Source organism: Falco rusticolus, chromosome 18 (assembly GCF_015220075.1).
Source record: "Falco rusticolus isolate bFalRus1 chromosome 18, bFalRus1.pri, whole genome shotgun sequence".
Lineage (NCBI taxonomy): Eukaryota > Metazoa > Chordata > Aves > Falconiformes > Falconidae > Falco > Falco rusticolus.
In genome coordinates this window covers 2,301,812-2,322,014 of record NC_051204.1, presented here as the reverse complement: position 1 = coordinate 2,322,014, position 20,203 = coordinate 2,301,812, and the positions used below count along the sequence as shown (strand labels likewise).

General features: G+C 54.4%; 1 protein-coding gene and 1 long non-coding RNA gene across 5 annotated transcripts in view; one reads left to right on the top strand and one right to left on the bottom strand.

The window, feature by feature from the left end:
* Positions 1 to 20,203, bottom strand: part of SCN4A (sodium voltage-gated channel alpha subunit 4) — a 39,857-nt gene that overhangs the window by 19,141 nt on the left and 513 nt on the right. For all 4 annotated transcript variants that reach the window (XM_037410919.1, XM_037410922.1, XM_037410921.1 and 1 more), the window contains exons 2-13: positions 11,663 to 11,961; positions 11,237 to 11,355; positions 10,192 to 10,281; positions 9,381 to 9,509; positions 9,163 to 9,254; positions 7,100 to 7,408; positions 5,236 to 5,299; positions 4,731 to 4,872; positions 3,710 to 3,922; positions 2,688 to 2,843; positions 2,322 to 2,445; positions 1,316 to 1,554 (exon numbers count right to left, since the gene is read on the bottom strand). In XM_037410919.1, the coding sequence (XP_037266816.1) occupies positions 1,316 to 1,554; positions 2,322 to 2,445; positions 2,688 to 2,843; positions 3,710 to 3,922; positions 4,731 to 4,872; positions 5,236 to 5,299; positions 7,100 to 7,408; positions 9,163 to 9,254; positions 9,381 to 9,509; positions 10,192 to 10,281; positions 11,237 to 11,355; positions 11,663 to 11,926 (1,941 nt within the window). In that variant the 5' untranslated portion in view covers positions 11,927 to 11,961. The remainder of the gene's footprint in view (positions 1 to 1,315; positions 1,555 to 2,321; positions 2,446 to 2,687; positions 2,844 to 3,709; positions 3,923 to 4,730; positions 4,873 to 5,235; positions 5,300 to 7,099; positions 7,409 to 9,162; positions 9,255 to 9,380; positions 9,510 to 10,191; positions 10,282 to 11,236; positions 11,356 to 11,662; positions 11,962 to 20,203) is intronic.
* Positions 15,134 to 18,255, top strand: LOC119158697. The gene is made up of 2 exons (XR_005107949.1): positions 15,134 to 16,141; positions 16,202 to 18,255. It is a non-coding gene; the product is annotated as an uncharacterized LOC119158697 (long non-coding RNA).

The window sequence follows — 20,203 nt, the reverse complement described above, 5'->3', positions numbered from 1 at the left end:
GCAGAGGGGGCCCAGTGACAAATTTTGCCCTGGATGTGGATCGCGTTGGGATGCACAGGTCCGTGGGAGGGGAGGCTGCAGGGAGAGTTCTCCACCGGCATCCCAGGGAATGTTCCCTGACATGCCCCTTTGCATGCCAGCCCACAAATGTCCCCTTTTCTGCTCCTGCTAGCTGATCCCTGCTCTTTTCCTTCACAGCCTAACCATTTTCTGCCTGCAGCAAGACAGGCAGCAGGCACCGCAGCTTTCATCTCAGGCACAGACATGCGATGTGGGGGGGGCTGTGGCTCAGTGAGAGCTGCTTCTCCTGCTCCCATCCCTACCCGGCCCTTCCCCAGCAAATCACCCCCATCCCCACCCAGCACGGGGGTCTACACACAGCCAGAAACTGCTGCTGGCCCAAAGGAAAAGCTGGGGCTGTCTTTGCAGCGTGATCATGCTTTGAGCAACAGCCGATTAATCCCCTTGTATTTCCTGAATGAAATCAGAGACAAAGCAGCTATGTGCTCAGCGTCATCCTGCCCGCCCGGCACTCAGGCACCGGCGTGTGTCACTCCAGTGCCTGTGCTCAGAGAGGCCCCAGCAGGTGCTGGAGCAGGACAAGGTGGCAGGAGAGGAGATGACAAGCTCTCCCATCCCTTAGCTGTGTTTCCCAGAGCTACTGGAGCCTCCTGGACTCACCCCACCGGCAGATTGCATCCAGCTGAAAGCCATTTATCCCAAGCTCCAGCAGGAGCAGCCACAGCTGGTTGTTCAATATGCCTATTAATCAGAATAGCCCAGATTTGCAGGAATTTCACCCAGAAAAGTCCTGGTGTTTTGTTTGGTTTTTGTTTTGTTTTTTTTTTTTTAACATTGCTGTTCCTGCTCAGTGGGACGTGTTTGCTCCCAGAATCTGAAATGGCCCCTGCTCTGCCACATGCCCCCCTGGCATCGTGAGGACACTGGTGCCAGCCAGGGCTGGCAGCAGCTGGTGCCTGACCCTGGGCTGCAATGAAGGAGGTGGCTCAGGGCAGCTCTGCCAGGCCATGGCCACGTTGGCATCGCCGACGTGCACCAAGCAAGACAGAAGGTGCAGCAGAAGGGGAGCAGGGGATGACGGATCCCACCCCCATATCACTTCCCTTGACCTGAGTCATCCTGAAGTCCAACCCAGCACAGGAACGCTGTGATCGGACCCCTGCCGCACTTTCTCAGCAGCTGGGATGTGTTTCCTGGCATGCATGCATGCTGTTCAGGTGACACAGCGGTAGCAGGGACGGTGTGGCTGCTGTGCCATCAAACAGGGAAGAGCAGGATGCTCGTAGCTGCCTACCAGGTTGCCCACGGACAGCACATTCTCAAACTCCTCCGTCATGGGGTAATGCTCCATGGCCATGAAAACTGTGTTGAGTACAATGCAGATGGTGATGCCCAGGTCCACGAAGGGGTCCATCACCACCAGCTTGACAAACTCCTTGAGTTTTATCCACAGAGGACAGCAGTTCCAGACCAGGAATGTGTGGGCAAATTTGTACCACCAAGATGGGCACTTCTGGTGAGCTTCCTCCAGCTCTGAGGGCAGGAGAGAAAAATGACATCAGTGTAGACTTGCCCCCCCGCCGCACCCCCCCCCCCCCCCCCCCCCCCCCCCGGGGGAGGACAGCATAAACGCTAACCCACTAGAAGAGATCTCTCCTGAGGTCCTGAACCAGTCCTAGATCACCTATGAGTTAAATACGGGGGCTGAAAGGAGGAGCCTTCCCATGCCCTGGCACAGTGAGGTTGCAGACCTTACCTACCAAACCAGAGAGGGATGGAAAGGCAGATCAGTCGGGGAACTGTAGGTCCAATCCTACCCTCAGCACCTGGGCAGGATTTGAGGTGTCCCTGCCATGCTGAGATTGCTGGGACATCCCAGAGAGCTGCTCTGGGGTGGCCAGAGGCTTTGGTGCCCATTCTCAGGGAGGATGGGGCTCAGAAGCCTGTTATCACTGAGGCCCCGGTACTTTTTGCTGAAACTGAGACAGTAGCTCTTGGGAAGCCACCCAACAGCTCTCATTTGACTCTGGAAACTTGTAATCAATCGCAATCCCATTCACCTGCATGAGATATTGTATTATCTCCTCCAGGCATCATCCTAGTGAGCCGAAATGAAAAGCCTTGTTGGAGCAACACCTGCTATGGAGACCCCAGGTCCAGAGTCACCCCTTGCTTAGGGCTGGAGATCTGGGACAGCTGCTGTCACTGGGTTGCACCGAGCACCCCAAGTCCACCAACGCGCAACGGTTGGGTGAAACCAGCTGGCTGCACATGCACGCCTGGGCTGGGGGGGGACGTACCTTCCACGGCGTTGGAGAGGACACTGATGGTGCTCCCCACCCTCTTCTCAAGGCCTGGCCCATCTGAGTTGCCTACAGCGAGGTGGTTGTGGTCTGATTTCTCTGGCTCATTGGCTGGGTTGAACTAGAAGGAGAGGAGGCCACAGGGGGTGAATGCAGAGCGCTGCAGGCTGTGTCATGCACTTAAAGATAGAGCAGGCAGGAAAAAGGGCAGGGTCTGGAGAGACCTTGGGGTGCAGCACAGGAGCTGGGCTGCAGAAAGGCTCGTCAGATCCGACCCACAACAAGCTGGGCATGAGCCTGTCCCCCCCCAGGGTTTATCAGGTGGGAACCCTCAAGGGATGGCAGAGACCATCGGGCACGTACATCAATCACCGTAGCAGACCGCTGCAGCACAACCTTGGGGACCACTTGCCCGTTGCAGTCCTTTGGCTTGTCCTGGTCACTGTTCAGGTCGGAGTCGCGCTCCTTCTCAGCCATGCTGCTGCGCAGGGAACCGCTGCTGGACCCTCGCTCCTGCAACTGCAGCAACCCACATCCCCATCACCCCTGTGCCCGCCGCCGTCGGAGCTTCCCGCGATGGCTGTGGGGCACCAGGTGAAGGAGGGGGATGGATCAAGCCCCAGGAGTGTCCTGGGCAGGACTCATGACTCCAAAGTCGGCTGCTGCAGGACCTGGGCAGCAAACTCAGATCCTCACAAGCAGCGATGAGGGGTACCAATTTGCAGGAGCTAAACAGAAGTTGCAAACCTTCCCTTTTCGCTTGCACGCCCCACTGTACTAAGCTCTTCACACAGCGGTATTAAATCCGTTCAGATGGGATCAGGGTGAATAATTCACAGGGACAAAATTATGCAAACCTTCTAATTTCTGTCTTGCAGGAAACTTTAATCTTTGAAACATGCTTTCATCCCAAATGGGAGAGAAGCAAAATCTTCAAGGCTTTTGCTGAAACATGCTGTCCAAGATTTTTGGACTTGTACTGATTTTGTGAATGTTTGCGTCAACGTTTAATTTTTTCCCCCCAAATGTTTCATTAGGTGTTCATTTGCATATACAATAATTTCTTTTTTTCTTTTTTTCCTTTCTTTTTTCTTTCTGACAGTGGTATTAATATTTGAATTTTACTACACTCTCTGGTAGCACTTAGGATGTCACAGCAGAGTGAGAACCTCTCTGTTCCCACTGCACATGGCTGAGCTGCTGCGTGGCTTCCACACTCAAGTCACTGGATATTAAATGGATCTGAGCCCCCGTTTCTTGTAGCCACTTTACCCTCACTCTCAGCCCTATTCCCTCTGCCTTCTCCATTTCTCTAGGTTGCTGCCACCCCTTTTCTCCCCCTGTTCCTAAGGTCCCTCATTTTGGTCTCCACACTTTCCACCAACCATCTTCTCTTGCTCCTCTTGATGCTTCTTCAGCTGCTCCATGAGCTGCTGAAATTCCTCTTCCTTCTGCTGCTCCTCCAGCAATGTGGCGTCATTTTGTTCTGCGTAAGCCATGGCCACTACTGCGAGGATGAGGTTGATGAGGTAGAAGGAACCAAGAAATATAACCACCACAAAGAAGATCATGTACGTTTTCCCTGCTGCACGCAGCGTCTGTGGAGAGAGGAGGCACGGGACGTCACCACATCGGTTTGGCGATGTTTCCAGGGAAAGGTCTCGCACTAGGGCACCCTCCCTTTGGTGGTGGGATGGGATAGGATATTTTGCTCCTATCTTCCCCAAGGGCTGGTGGTGGCCCAGCTGACCTTCCTGCAGTCCATGGCACTGGGTTAGGGCTTGCGTGAAGCAGCCAGAAGTTTCAGCAAACCCAGCCACGCTGCTCTGTGTATCTGGCAGCCCAAGGGCTGCAAGCATGAATGGAGGTCGGACCAATATTTCACCAGAGACTCACTTTGCTGTGACCCAGCTTCCCAGGTCTTACCCCTGGGCCAAGAGTGGTCCTTTTCCAACTCCAGATCTGGGCATATTCATTTCCACAGGACATGTGCAGCCCTTGGATGTTGGCTTGCTTTTATCTAAACAGTCTCTGGACCCAGAGTCAGCTGGGATTTTACGGTGTCTACAACTTCTCCCTCAAGGATGACTCAATGCAGAGGACCAGTGACCTAGCTTTTCCTCCTCACCCTCTCTCTTGGCTCAAGCCAGACACATAGTAGATATAAATCCCTGATTTCCATGATACAGCTGGCAGCACTGCTGGACTTTGGAGAATACACTGCACTGCTCAGGTTTAGGGAACTGGATGGGATCATGCCCCATCTCTGCCGATCCTGCTTAGATTCGTAAACCACAGGACAAGGTCCCACAAGTTTCCAATCAAGTGACTTTTTACCTGTCCTAGACCAAGGGCAGCATCCAAACGACAGAAGCATTTGCACAAAGAGAAAAACTTGGTGCCTACCAGCTGGAAGAGGTTCTCCCAGTAGTCCTGCGTCATGAGGCGGAAGAGGGCCAGGAAAGCCCAGCTGAAGGTATCGTAACTGGTGTAGCCGTAGTTTGGGTTCCTCCCCGCCTTCATACACTCGTACCCTTCAGGGCACTTCCTACCAAAGGAGCCGCGGAGGCAGCTGGCATGAGCCCCCAGTGGTGCCCTCCTGCACCCACCACGAAATGCTCCATCCCTGGTGGCACTGGGAGGCTTCCACAGACTCTCCCCCCCAGGCTGATACAGTTGGGATGCCCAGACCGGTACCTTCCTCCCCACCCAAGGTGATACAGTCGGGATGCCCAGACTGATACCCCCTTCCCCAAGCTGATACAATCGGGGTGCCTGGACCGATACCCGCCCCCAGCCCCAATCCTGTCCCATCCCAAGCATCAGTAGACCCACAGGGTGTGCTGGCTGCCTTGTCCCCTTCCCAGGGAGCCAGAGGGAACCCTCAGCCGCCATTGTGAGCAGCACTCACCCAGCATCGCTGCTGTTCCCGCAGAGCAGGGCGTCAAGAGCTCCCTCCAGAAAGTAGAAATTGGCTTTGCAGTTCGGGGGAAAAAGAGAAAGTAAATAAATAAATAAATAAATAAATAAATAAATAAACAAACAAACAAACAAACAGAGACTGATTTTCAAGTTCTTGGCAGCTCCTTGCTGACAGGGAAATTCCCTGAATCCCAGCATTGGGCACTGGGTTGTCTCTTCTCTCCTGACTTTGCCACTGACATCGAACTACTTGGCACTAGCTCAGCGCCTTGTTTCACCGACCCAACTCGATGGCTCCCAAGCCCATACAGAGCTCTGGAAACAGCCAGGTTGGCCAGGGTCAGGCCTCCTGGAAAGGTGAGTTAACATGTGGTCAAAGGACAGAGGCTGGTCTGTTTTGCTGGGAAAATGTATGACATCCCAGGGAGCACCAAGCATGGGGGACTGCAGGGGTCCCCAAAAGATCTGGGGAAACTAACTGCTCCCGCTCCATGGCTATGACCTTCCTCCTGCTGTTCCCATCCCAACCAGCCCCTGCCTGGTGGGAAACCCGCCCTGCTCACAGACTGGGGCTTCCTAGAGCTCTTCCTTACAGCCTGAGCACAGACCCAGAGCTGCAGAAGCTGCCAAGCAGTGCCACCACGGGTCACCTGCCCTCCGGGACATAAGCACCTGGAGACACCCACCCCAGGACATGGCAGGGGGCAGCTGGACCCCATCCTGGGCACCACCCAGCACAGCCCTACAGGGAGCCACCCAGGGATTTCTGAAGCTTCCTGAAAGCATCCCCAGCTCTGCCTGGCTTCTTGCCACCAGGCTTTTATTTGACCTGTGTGGGCTCATCAAGGAGATGTCCCGCTTGGGAGACTCCAGGCGATGTGTTTTTGGCCTGGCCCTGATATCTGTTAACCCAAACACGTGGCTGCAGGGTGCTGCTGCTATTTGCACTGTGCTCGTTAGATCCTGTATGTTGAATATTCACTCTACCAAGAAGCCTTCCTGTAACTAATGCCAGAGCTGCTCGTACAGTTGGGCAAAGTAGCTCAGCTGAGACATAACCAGACCTTCTGCTGAGCTCTGCCGAGTGCCCTAAACGAGATGTGAAACATCCCTGTGGAGCACCCCACTGCTGTGCAGTTCTGCCAGGCAGATTTGCTGAGATTTTTATGTTTTCATGGAGTTTAAAAACCCCAAACCAAAGAACAAATAAAAATCCCACTGCACTTTTTGGTGTCAAACTTGTTTAAAAGGAGCAGTAGGAAAGAAGCACACTTGGAGACCGGTCTAAGGACCTGTGCTTGATCTCACCTCCCCCCCCCCCCATCCCCTCCTGCTGGTTGTCACAGCGTTGCATGTTTGTATGCGATGCTCACTGGATGCAGTGGTACTTGGGGAAGGACCCAGCTATGATGCAGCAGTGCAAGTTGGTGAGAAATGTCATCCCTGCATCCTTCCCTCTGTTTTTCCGCCCAAAATCCCATCTGCTCCTTGGTCTACCTTCTGCAACCAGCCAGACGGAGCAGTGCCCACCCTGATGGGGAGGCTGTGTCCTCACTAGTGACTGGGAGAGATGGAGACACTGGTTTGTCCAGGCCTTCCTGTAGTGAAACCTTTCTGGAGGAGTTTAGCTTGCCCAGGTGGACTGCGTTTGCCCTGGCAAGGAGGATCTGATCTTATCTGTCCATCCTGTGAGCATGCACAACCCCTGTTTCACCCACATCTCCCTGCAAAGCTCCTTGGCTGGAAGATCCATGTGAGCAAACCATCTCGGTCTGACATGGAGGAAGAACAAGGAAACCCAGGAGCAAACCAGGGTGATAGATCAATGGAGAAGGGGACACACAAGCGTTTACCTTCATCATTGATGTAGGCCTCGAAATCAAAGGTGCTGTTGCTGGTGAAGTTGCTGGTGAAGTTGCTGGCAATGCCATCGGTGAAGTTGCTGTAGAGCGTTGTGTTGGCCAGCGTCTCGTTGTCCAGCCCCAAGTCCCCAAGGAAGGTGTCATTGAGGGGGGGCCACCGCACGCACTTCTGCCTGAGGTTCCCCATGAAAAGTTGGAGACCGATCAGGGCAAACACACTCAGGCAGAAGACAGTGAGGATCATGACGTCCGAGAGCTTCTTCACTGACTGGATCAGAGCTCCGACGATCGTCTTCAGCCCTAGGGGGGAGGCGTCACCGCTGAGCGAATCGCTCAGTTGCTAATTGTGGAGAACTATGTGCTATGGCGTTCCCAAAAGGTGCTGGATCTGGTGGGAACAGGTGGTATCACCAAATTCACCCCATGTGCTCAGACCCCCGGCACTGGGCCCTGTGTTGCATCCCAGCTACCCCTCTGTCCCCACACATTGCTGGGCAGCATAAACCCTTCCCCTAAAATTGTCACCTTTGGACCAGGGCCAGCCAAGCCTCCCCATGCCAACATTAACCTGGCTATCATAAGCCAAAGCCCACCCCAGCCTGGTGAGGTGGCCATCAGTTCCTTTCGGCTTTATGTTTTCCCCAGATGCCACAATCTGACCTTTTTTTTGGCCCAAATCCCTAGAGCAGACCACTTTGCTGTGGCACACGGAAAAACTATTTGCCAGCCCTGCTGGAAGATGCTGAGCACTGCTCTCAGCTCCAGAAAAGCCTCTGTGGTGCAGCCTCCCCTGTTCTGCTGTCCCATGGATGGTCAGCAGCCCAGCCGGACCCTCCAACCTGATCCCTTCAAGCTGGAGAAAGCCCAACGCGTCCAAGTGAAGGTGGCAAAGTGACATCTGCATTAAGCATCGGGATTAACTCATCTCTGCCCCTCCCCCGCCCCAGCATCACCGTTCCCTTTGAGGAGGCTCGCCCACACATCCTCAGTGGGCTTTTGACATGAAGGATGTCATTCCTGTCATCCACGTTCTACATGGATGATGGGGGATGCTGGGGCATCCTGACATTGATCTTAAAAGCAGCTCTGAGCACAGAGCTTTCATCACGTGGAGGCAATTCTCCCAAGGCATGATTTTTAGCTCTGTCATCACCCCATTTTCCCCCCTCCCTAAACTGTTTAGGTAAAACCCTGTTCTCCGAGGGCTTGTCTATGTTGGGAAACTGCTGAGGACAGTCGTTCTAAAGCAGCAGCTTATTTTTGCAACTGCTATTTCTGCAGAGCCTCTCGGGGGGATGTCATTCCAGAAAAAAGCAGCAGCTTATGTTTTGCTAAATGCAATTTTTAGCCTGTTTGATGAAGGCAAAAACCATTCAAATGTGAACCCTAAAGATCTGGAAACTGCAGGGGCACAAGAATTCATCCATTACAGGAAATTACCGTTTTCAGTTCAATCTCATGCTTCTTCAAGGGGTTTGACCTATCATTTCTGTGAGCTTGCACTAGGTGGTACCACAGCAGAGCATCAAAAAGGTATCAGAATTGGGGGACATCCATCAGAGGCACTTCATAACGTGCTCCTCACACCACAGGCTGGATGTCTAGGGTGATGTTAAACGCTCACCACATGGCTCTTGCACTAACACCCGTTAAATATCTCAGCCCTGGCACAGAGCAGTCAGCAGTGGGGACAAAACTGTGTTTATGGCTCCAAGGACCAAGCGAAGTATATCGGTTAGTTGAGGCCGTAAACGCAGTGTGAGCACAAGCCCACCGAAGGCATCTCCAAGGAGCCCTACAAACAACACACCTGGTTCAACAGGGGCTTCCCCTGGCCAAACTGAGTGAGCACAGCTGATTTCAAGATGTAAAACCAGCAGGACCTGACCCAAAATCTGAATTACGTGGAAAATTATTTATAAGCATCCAATACCTTATTTCCCGTGTTTTTTCTTAGAGCTGTCAAAAGAACGAGGAATTGCTGTGAACTGTGGGAAAACCTGAGCTCAAGAAGGGGAAGATATGGAGAGGAGACCCCCTTCTCCAAGTCCCACCTGGTATCACGGTGATGGTTTTCAAGGCGCGGAGGACACGGAAGGTCCTGAGAGCAGAGATGTTCCCCAGGTCCACGAACTCGGTAATGTAGCTGCAGGACAGGAGAGGAAAGGGCTTCAAGGGTGCTGCCAGGCACCCACCCCGCTGTTTCTCAGCCCTCTTCCCCAGGGTGCCAGTGGCCAGACCTCCTGTCCTCCCCCCATCCCACCAAACTCACGCCATGGAGATGACCATGAAGTCCAGCCAGTTCCACGGGTCACGCAGGAATGTGAAGTCGTCGATGCAAAAACCTCTCGACAGTATCTTGATGAGGGACTCGAAGGTGTATATCCCGGTGAAGGCGTATCTGAAATGGGAACGGTGGCTCAGGGGATGCTCACCCAGGTCCAGGGGCCAGCTCATGATGGGGTTTTGTCCACCTCTGCCAGTAGGACCATCTGAGGGAGCTGGGTCTGGGGGCTCACAGTCACCGCCTTCTGGGTTCTTGGGATGCTTCAGCACTGGGGGAGGTCTTCACCTCACCTCATAAGGCAAGTTGAGACATCCTGAGGTACCAACCCCTTTGATGACTATTCTGCAACACCTCTGATCCCTGCTCATCCCCCAACACCACGGTGCTCTCTGTAAAATGCTGCTGAGACCTGATTGTGCAAAACCACAGCAGAAAACACTGGCTCTTTCCCTTCTCACCTGGGGATGCTTGTCCATGTTCCTTGAGCTGGTGGATCTGCTCAGCCTCTCACCACTGACCCAACCCAACCTGCTCTGCAGTGGTCTCCTGTAGCAGAGACCCCATCAGACTTTGGGCAGCTCTGAAACACTCCTGCTCCTTGCAATACCTAATGCAGAGCGTGGACATCCCTGCTGAGACAAGAGGGCCACCAGCACCTCCCAGTGACACCTGCCCTCCTCTGAAAGGTGCCTGGATCCCAACATCCCTCTCTCGGCCTTGCTCCTGTCCCTGTTGAGGATGGCCAAGCTGGGGTGGCCCCGAAGTCTGGAGGAGGTGATGGAAGGCAGGGACTTACTCCACATTCTTGGACCACGCCGGGGGGTTGCTCATCGTCATAAACACACAGTTGGTTAAAATTGTGATCATGATGAACATGCTGAATAATTTAAAACCTGTCAAGGAGAAACGCTGTGGCTGTTGCCTAGATTCCCCCCTTCACACGGTTATGAAGCCAAGCAGCCTTCTCCTCTTGTCCTGGCTCCCACCCAGGTCCCACCCCTGACCTGCTCCTCCTGCAGCTCTCTCCCGGCTCAGCCCTGCACTGTCACTTTCCCCTTGGCCCTCCTGCTCCCGTACATGGTCCTGGCCCCTGCCCTCCCTTTCTGCTCACCTCCCCACCTCCGTGGTGCTGGCTCTGCCTCCCTTTTTGTCCCCTGTGCTCCTTCCTCTCTCCATCACCCCAGGATTCAGCTTTCCCCACTTGTCTGATCCCTCTGCCACAAACACACCCTCTTTTTCCTCCTACCTCCTGGCCACCAACCCCTGCTGCCACCAGAGCTCTGCTGGGGTCCCTTCCCACCCATCCTAGTGCCCCTCTTGCTTTGGGGGTCCTTTCCTGTCTTTCCATCTCTGCTTGACTCACATCAAAAGTCCCAGCACTGCCCAAGTTGCCTCCTTCCCTGTATCCCAATGTCCTGGTTCCTCTGCCTTCCCCCTCCTGAAGCATCCTTTGAGCTCCTCAGTTCTCCCACTCCGCAGATGTGACAGGATCCCCTGGCCTGTAAACTTCTTCCTTTCTTCCCAAGTCCCTCCAGACCTCAGAGACCTTGAATCTCCTCCCCAGGAGCTCCACCACTTTGGTTTCTTCCCTTCTCCAACCAAGACTGAGCTGCTGATGCCACCAAGGTGCCCAAAGCCTTCAAGCACCCACTCCTTGGGAAGGGACCAAAGCCTTGGGGTGGCTGGGCAGTGGGTCCTGGCCATACTGGGGGCCAGCCTGGGAGATTTGCTCACCACACCGTCATGAAACACTTCTTTCAGCCCTCTCCCCAGGGCTGTTTGCACTCTGAGCATCAGGGTTTGACCTGGCAATGGAGCAGCATCACAGAGGGCAAGGATATGAATGGATAAGCACTTTGATGGCTCCTCTGCGGATGGGGTGGAAAGGGCCCAGCAGGTAGAGGGCAGGGGTTGCTGAGAAGCGGAAGATGGCCTTCCCCTTGTTGAGGACTATGAACGTCTGTGGAGAAAAGAGAGGAGGGAGATGGGTTAGCCCTTCTGTACACCCCCAAAACACCCATGGATCAAGTGCTGCCATTAGAAGCGAGACATCTATGCATGCTTTGGATCTCCAAAGGCTTGGAGACTTCACCAAGGAACAGATGCTCTGCTTTGGAGGAGAAGCAACCACAGCAGTCTGGGGTTGTGGATCACCAGGATGGGCTCAGATGAGACCCTAAACCACGGTGGAAAGAAGAGGAGGTCCACACATTGGTCTTATTCTTGGGACTTACATCTAGTGCCCATGGTCTAAGCTCCGCCCTCACCTTCTTATCCTTATAGAAAGGGTCCAGGTCCTCCAGGGGGGTCCCGATGAGGTCCAGTGGTGGGTCACCGTAGATGAGGGGCAGGTTCTTGCCAGCTTCCAGGTCACTTCTGGGCTTGATTTCCTCTTCCTCAGGCAGCTCCACTTGCTGCCGCTTTATCTTGAGTGCCTCTGCCTCAGCGATTCGCTGCTCGATGGCAGCCAGCGAGGCGGGGGTGAAGGGGCGGAGGTTCTCGGGGCCCGGGATGTACGGCAGGCCAGCCATCCTCTCATTCTGCTCCCAGGATGCCTGCGCCCAGCCTGTTGGGAGAGGGGGGCTGAGAAGGCAATGCCAGCTGGTGCCATCTTGGGGCATTTTTGCTGAGCCCTCGAAGCCAGGTGGTGGCAGGATCTTGGTGGGGTTTTGCAAACAGATTTATTGCAGAAATATTGAACTTGAAAGAAAGATTTTTACACATGGATTACTTGCAGATGGAGCACCCTGTGTGCTCCTTCTCCTCCCAGATCCCCATTCAGCCTCTGATCAAAAAGCACCATCAGGTTGAGCACCATACGAGCTGAGCAGTTGGCATCCCTGGCACCAGCTGGCTGTTGCTAGACACGCGGTTTCACAACCTAGACAGGGTTGTTCAACAAAACAAACCACCTCCAGCATCAGCGGCACCTCTCCAGCTGCCTCCCCTTCGCAATGTGCTGCAAGGCTTTCCTCCTGCACCTTGTGCGAGCAGCGGGCAGTGCTCAAAGCCAGAGGTGGCTCAGCCAGGGCAGCATGGACCTGTGGGGTCAGTGGCCATTTCACAGCACCCATCCATAGGAAAGGCGAGTAACCTGCAGCTCCGGGTGGCCTTGCTCCCGAGAGGAATGAGTTAGTCTTACCTCGAGCCAAAAAGCCAGGTCATAGCGGCACTTTCTAATGTTACAGAGATCAGGATGAGCCCCTAGACGGGAATAGGATGGGTGGCTTGGGACGGGGAGATAAGAGCGGCTCCACTGCGCAGCAGAACAACAAAAAAGATTGGGGAGTAAAGTGGTCACCGGAGGGGTGGTTGCACCTGCAGGAACAGGCTGCCATGCCCCAGCTGAGGCCAAAACACCTGGCAAAGGCTTCCCAGACACCAGAAAGGTTCTCGCTTTGAGTCCCCTTGCCTCAGCGTCTGTTTGACCCAAAAACATCAGCTCGTGCCAGAGATGAGCCCAATATACCGTAACACTCGATCCTGCTTTGCAGGGATACTGGGATAGATGCACCTCTGTGCCTCACCCTCCCCAAAATGAGCATCCCGCTGGCAAGCAGCAACTCTTCCATGCACCAAAACTTGAGGAGATGCTGCTGAGGACCTGCCCACCAAAAAGCTTGAGGATCAATACTCCTCACAAGCCCTGACAAGAGCTGGAAACCTTCAACCTTTTGTAATTAAGGAGAACTGGACATTCATAGCCCTGATGGGAAGAGAGACTCTGGGTGCGTAATGGCATTGACACATTCCTATGGTGATTATAGAACCAAGTGGTAGAAGCAGCAGCAAAGGGAGGTATTGGTTTCAAGCAGCGCAGGATAAATGCATTTTAGTTCTCCTTGCTATCGCTGCTGAATTGAATCCTGGTGTGCAAAATGGATTTTCTTCTGCCAAGGGCAGGCAACCCCCCCAGCAGCACAGTGTTGAGGGGGAATTAACTGTTCACCCCCCATCGCATCCAGCCCCAAGGATGAAGCAGGGACCAGTCCCTGGCTACAATGTCTCTTGGGCAGAGGCCACCTTCATCACAGTGTTTGCACAGCCCCTTGGTGGCTCCAGCACCAGGGCTTTGATGTACATTCAAAATGCAGCTGGTAGAGGAATAGAAGTAACTTGTTGCCTTTTGTGACAGGGAAACCTTGTAAAAAAATAATCAAGTGGCAAGAGCACCGATTTTTCTATTTAAACCTGTTTTTAGAAGAGGGAAAAATTTGTCTTTGCTGAACAAGGTCATCTAATAGGATAAACCAAGTCACATCACTGCAAACTGGAGTCTGGCACCACCTATGACCCAGCTCATGGCCCAGACTGCTGCAAAACTGACAGCCCAGATGGGCACAGCCCCAGCTCACCCCAGGCACACTGGACCCCAAAGGTGGAATCTCAGCAAAGCAAGGCAAAAGGGAATTTTTGCCACCACACATCTGAGGGGACAGTGCCCATGGCAGCAGGTCAGCAGGGTACCGCTGTTGCCTCTTCTCATCCAGAGTTATTCTGGATTTACACCCATTTCATGCTTTACTTGAGCAGCTCTGGAAACCTGCCCTCTGCATCCCCCTCAATACCAGCAGCCTCAAAGCTCCAGCCAGAAGCGTGGGGTTGTGTCACTGTTGCCCCAAGTGCCACCAGGGATGCGCTGATGTGTGCTCAAGCAGGACCCACACCTGGGGGGGACCAACCCACCCCATCTCCTGGGGACTCCAAGGACTCACAGGAGCTAGTTGGTCTAGGCAGCCTCAGTTTCCCTGCAAAGAGGGTTTCAGAGAGCTGTTAGGGCAAGCCTGCGTTACGGGCCACGCCAGCGCTCCAGCCCCTGCAGCAGCACACCGCTCTCCAAGGCTTTGGTGCATGGAGGGGCTGCATGACCCACATCTTCCCTGGAGCCTCCTGTTGGATTCTGCCCCTCTAAAGCCCCAGCGGTGGCCTGTCCCTGCTCACTGCACCCAGCCTGTGGTCCCGGTGGAGGTGGCTGTGCCCCAGCTGCCACCAGCGATCACCGTAGGCGTCAGGTTTCTGCAGCCCCATGACTCTGCTCATTCCTCCCCCGGCAGGAGTGGAGCTCCAGTGGCACCAGCCTTGCTTTTGGCCCATGTCTCCTCTTCCTCTCGCTAGGTTGAAGCCATCATGCTGTCCCGCACCAATCCACTGGCTGATGGAGCAGCCCCTGGCAGCAGCAGGCATAGGGGCTTGCAGCCACATGGGAAGATGCTGGGGGCTGGCAGCACCACCCAAGGCTACGCAGGGGGTCCTCAAAGGGGATGTTGCCTTGGGCATGGAAATGCTTTGCGGGGTCTTTTACAGCATGTGATCCTGCTTTGACCTCTTTGTGGCCACCCAGAGATAGTGGGATGGCCCCAGGGAGCAGGGCTTAAGCCTATGCCCAGCTCATGCACACCACAGCCCTGGAGCCCTCAGCATCTCTGGTGGATCACCGCTTCCCAAAAGAGAAGGAACCAAGGACCAAACGCAGGGTCTGTGGGGGCTCAGCCCAGCAGCCGTGTCTCCCCCACTGAGCTCAGTTCCCACACCAGTAGGCATGGGGCAGACAGCCGGGTCCCACCACCTCACATGCAGCAGGTCACCCTGGGACCAGCCGGTGGGATGAGGCAAACAGGCCCTCCGCTCCCAGCCTGGCGCACTCATAGCAGCGGCTATAAATAACAGAGATCAAACTCTGCACCTCCAATAGGTAAAAGCAGTTTGGACACAGCGACAGGTGCTGTGCCAGGCATGCACCACCCTGTGACCCCCCTCCCCAGCACCCGGGTCCCCCCCGCCCCCCCGAGTCCCCTATTAAAGGCAGACCCTTGCCCCACCAGGTCTCCTGCTAAGAAATCAGCCACTTAAATGTCTCTACAAAGCTCTGATCTGCTATTTATTGCTTTCTTCAATTTCAGACGTCCAGCTAAGCTGTATAACTCCTTTTTGCTGTTACACGTGTGAGCTGTTGCTCACTGCCTACGTTCAACACCACGGATGAGCATCTCACCCCCCATTCCAGCATCAGCCGTTACCAGCTGGGAGCAGCTGCCTGCCCAGGAGTGCGTGGCCTTCGCTTTGATAAAAATTCAGTTTCCTGGGATATCTTTGCTACTCTGAGGTCAGGCAAATGAATCCACCTCCAAAATAACAGGAAAACTTTGGAAACTACCAGAGATGCTGCATAATAGGTTCTTTATAATCAGTACAGATAGAAGGGTGACAGGGTCCTGTCTGAAACTGCTTGGAGAGCCACCCCATCCAGAACCGGCACTTACCCCTGCCCAGAAAATAACCTGTGGGCTGAGGAAGAGGAGGAAGGACTTTCCCAGTTGCTGTGTGCAGACATGTGGCTGCAAGGGACACAGGGTGGCCAGGGGTCTGCCCCGATCCTGCTGACCCATGCAGGTGCTGGGCTCAGCCCATCATCCAGGCTCCAGGGCTCTGCTCCTCCCTTCCTAGGACATTTCTCTGGGAGAGCATCTGCAAATCCAGAGGCCCTCACCCCGGTAAGCCCAAAGAGATGCACTTATGACCCCCCCATACTCAGGGCTGGGTTAAAGACAGATCTGACTGGGGGTGTCTCAAGCGAAGACACACTGCTCCTAAGATCTCAGCTCTACAAATACTGAGAACATGGGAGACATCAGTGGGACCCTCTGAGTACCAAGCATTGCAGCAAGACCTTCAAACACAGCTTGAGGAGCTGCTCTTACCCACCTGAAGAAATTCCTCACTGTGAGAGTGGCGAGGCACCAGGACAGGTTGCCCAGAGCAGCCATGGTTGTCCCATCCCTGGACGTGTCCAAGGCCAGGTTGGACAGGGCTCCAGGAGCCCTGGTCTAGTGGAAGGTGTCCCTGCACATGGCAGGGGATTTGGGTGGATGTTCTTTAAGGTCCCTTCCAACCCAAACCATTCTGTGATCTATAAACCTGCCCTTCAAGATTCACAGGAGACACTCTGGAAAGACCCCAGAAGAGACAGGTATGGGCAGAAGTACAAGACAGAAAGCAACCCGAATGGTCAGCAGGCAACGTAAGTCAGCTTTGCTCACCAAGAAACAGCAGAGGCAGGTGATGCTCAACCAAGGACTCACAGTGCACAGGAATCCCTGCAGCAGGGGTTAGCATGGGGACAAGGAGCTCATGCACCAAAGCCAGCAAGCAGCCAGCTCTGGAAGAGCTGGTGCCAGGGAGCCCAGAGCCAGCCCACACACTTAGAGCAATGACAAGTTGATACCAGGGGAGATAAGGCAGCACCCAGCAGCTCAAGAGCTCTGGAAACCAGACCCAGTTGCACACAGAACCCAAACCCAACACAGCACCCCCTCCTTGCTACCTGCACCCCAAAACCACCTGGGACACACCACTTCCACCCAAGCCAGCACCCGGGGCTGACTGCACACAGGACATCCCACCCCTCTCCATCCCTCCTTTATTTATCCCCATGAGGAGAGGCAGGGTGGGGCAGGATGGTGCAATGGGGACCAGCTGGGACCACAAGGTTGGGGGATGAGTCACAGCTTAGGATGGTGCCTCAGTCACGTGCATCCCAAGCGCTGCCACCAGCACCATCCATTCTCTATGCTGCCCATCCCCGTGGCGGCCGCCTTGCTCACCCAGGAGGACCCGCAGGGCTGCACCATGGGTCTTGTTTTCCCAACCTTGTTGCATGCCCCATGAAGCCCCCCATAGCAGCTCCCCTCCCCAGTCCTGCATCCATTAAATAGGTTTTAAAAAACCCCCAAATCACATGGGCTGGGAGATCTGCTGCCAGGAGAATGTGTATTGGGTTCAAAGCCAGCCCAAGGGCACAGACACTCGTATAGTCAGGAGAACATTTATACGTCCATGGAGAACAGGGAGCTTTATGGGGATGATTAAATACCAGAGTCTTTACACCTTTTGCATTTCCCACCTCTACACTCTGACTGCTCAGCCCCAGTGGTGGGACCACGGGGAAGGAGAAGGAGCAGGGCCAAATCCTGCCCCTGCACCCTGCAGAGCCGAGACCCCAAACAGCAACACAGGAGGCGATGCCAGCTGTGCTGTGGCGGTGGTGCCATCGCTGCGTGGGTTTTGTCACGCCTTCAGGATATTTGCTTTTTTTTTTTAATGATCTTTGAGTGTACAGGGTGGCACGATGCTTGGTTGTAAAGTCTGATGGCTGCAGAAAAAAAACCCCAACCTTCCGGCATGGTACAGCTTAAAAAAGCCCTATGGGGTCTTAATTTCCTATTGTATTTTCCCCATGTTTTGGAAAAAAAAAAAGGAAAAAAAAAGTGGAAAAATTGAAAAAGTCTGATGTGGAATGGTTTTTTTTCTGCTCACAAATAGCACAGGGGGTGGAGAGATTTGCTTTTGAGCCCTGCACATGGGTGATTGAACGGTGCTGCATCGGTGGTTTTGAGATTATCAAAGTTTCCAGCAGCGACTGGGATAAACACCCTTGCATTGAGCCAGGCAAAATTAGCCATTTTAGAAACGAGTTTATGCCCCTTTCTGTAACGTGATAATGTGCCATTTGAAAGTCTGATGTTTACTATCCCCAGATATATTGTTGTCCCGTAATGCTTTGCTGTAACTACATCGTAAAGACTATATGGAAAGATATGCAAAGTCTCCAAAATTTCCTTCTGCAAACAAATGCCTCGTAGGAGGCTGCTGTGGGACGCTGGCTCTCCACCGCTGTGGCAGTTCTGAGTTCACCATACAGCTGCTGTGTTTTCAAGCTGCCCTCTCTTAAAGGCAGGTGGTGCTACGTTTTCACATAAAGCAAATAACACCAATAAAAGAATGAAGAGTCACCCCAATTTTTTTTCCCCACTCCATTTTCAAATAGAAGTGGACTCAGAAGGCTTAGAGAGTGAGAAAAAAATTAATTCTTAATTTTCCAGCATTATTCTTTCGATTCCTGATTTTTTTTTAAGCACTTGGCTGGGAAGTCCCGTGGGTTATGTGGTTCAAACACCAGCTCCTCGCCCGCCAGGCTCAGCAAGCACCGCTGGCTCCCGTCAGTGACATGTCCCCTCGTGCCGACTCCTGTCACCACCGTGGTTTTTTTCCCCTCCTCTGGGTGTGTTTTGTTTCTTCGCCTAAAGTGTGCCCCAAGCCAACTGCGCTGGCAGGAATGTGGGATGCTTCCAAGCAGCATCCGTCATCCCGGGGAGCTGGGTGAAGCCGTGCAGCCTGCAGCTTGCCCGATGCCGAGCAAAAGGGTTGCTCTGTTGAAAGCCCTTGGAAGACAATGCCAGAGCGAGCCCAGCGCTGCTGGGTGCCTTTCCCCAGCCAGACCAGGGGGACTGAGGTGCTGCAGCAAGTTCATGTTCTTCAGTTGCCATCACGGTCCCCTCGGTGGGTCTGGACCAGCCAAGGTGACTTGCTGCGCGTTACCGACAGGTCACCCACAGCAGCAGCAATGCTGGTACGGTTGCATGGGCCAAATGCAGAAGTGCATGCTCGGTTTGCAGCACACGTTGTATGAGTTCCCTGCGATGGGAATGATGCTGCTCCGCTGCTTTCTGCCTGCTAGACACTGCCTGTCTCTGGCAGGCCAAGAGGAGGTCTCCAAAAGCTCTCCAGTCCCTTTCCTGGCATCCGCCTTGCGATGGGCTGTGGGACAAGGGCACCCATGAGCTGAGGGCTGCGCTGGCGCTCAGGGGACTTCCATGGAGGAGGAGAAGGATGAGATGCACAATCCCATGTTTCGGGGCGCGTTGCAGCAGCAGCAGCACTTTCAGTGACGTCGCAGCCACGCTGGGTGCCCTGCACATGCAAGACCAAACGCTGCTCCCTGGCCCCAACTCCTTGTGGAGATGCAGCTGAGCCCATGTCACCGCTGGCTTCCTTTGGGGAGCCAAATCCCTAATGCTGACCATGCTACGGGGGCACCAGCCTCCCCCGGGAACATAAACCCCCAAACCTGCGTGCCCTGCAGAGGTACCTCCACTCCGGCCACAAGCACCATAAGCCGCGTGGAAATTAATTTGAGACAATTCTCTGATTGTTTTGGTCCTGAATTTACTTGAACTCTGGCACTTCGGTGCCTGTTCGCCCGCAGCCCTACCAAGGGTACCTCGATGTGCTCCAGGGTGGGGGTGGACACATAGGCTGGAAGCTGTGAAGTCCTCAGATACTCTCCCTGGCCACAGATGGAAATAGGAGGTTGCAACATCCTGCAGCAACGCGCTAACCCCCTCCTGCCTGGAGCTGGGGGATGCAGCAGAGGGGGGGGGGTATCACCCCATCCCCACCTCCTTTCCAGCCCACTGTTCTTACTGACTCCCGGGAGGGCACTGCTGGAAAGGGGACACTGGGGCGGTTGGCTGCTTGGGTTTATTTTTTTTGGGGGGGGAGGTTTGGCTGTGGTGGAGGCTCCAGCAGGCAGGGAAGGGGTTAAAGCGGGGACCCTGCGCTTGCCCACTGCCCACTGACTGCACTCGGGTGTCATCCAAAGCTCCTGCTCCTCCCTGCCAGCAGCTCTCATGTCAGGCTTGGAAAAGATCTGAGCGGTGCTGTGAAGGCAGCGAAGCGAGGTGACAGCGTGGGGAAAGGGAGGATGGCATGGGGCTGTCATGACCTGCTGCCCCCCCCTTGGGGTCCCCTAGGCTCGGGGGAGGGGGGCGGGGAGGGAAAGGAAGGCATCGATGCAGCCACCTCCAAGGGATTCCAGCAAAGACACAACACCACCAACTCCCACAGGGACCATCAAGGAGCAGTGCTGGGAGCAGGTCCCAGACCTGATGTTCCTGTGGGGTTTGTAATACCAGGGACCCTGCAGCATCCCGAGGCGGGAGGATGCCCATTTTCCCACCGCAGCCTCTGCA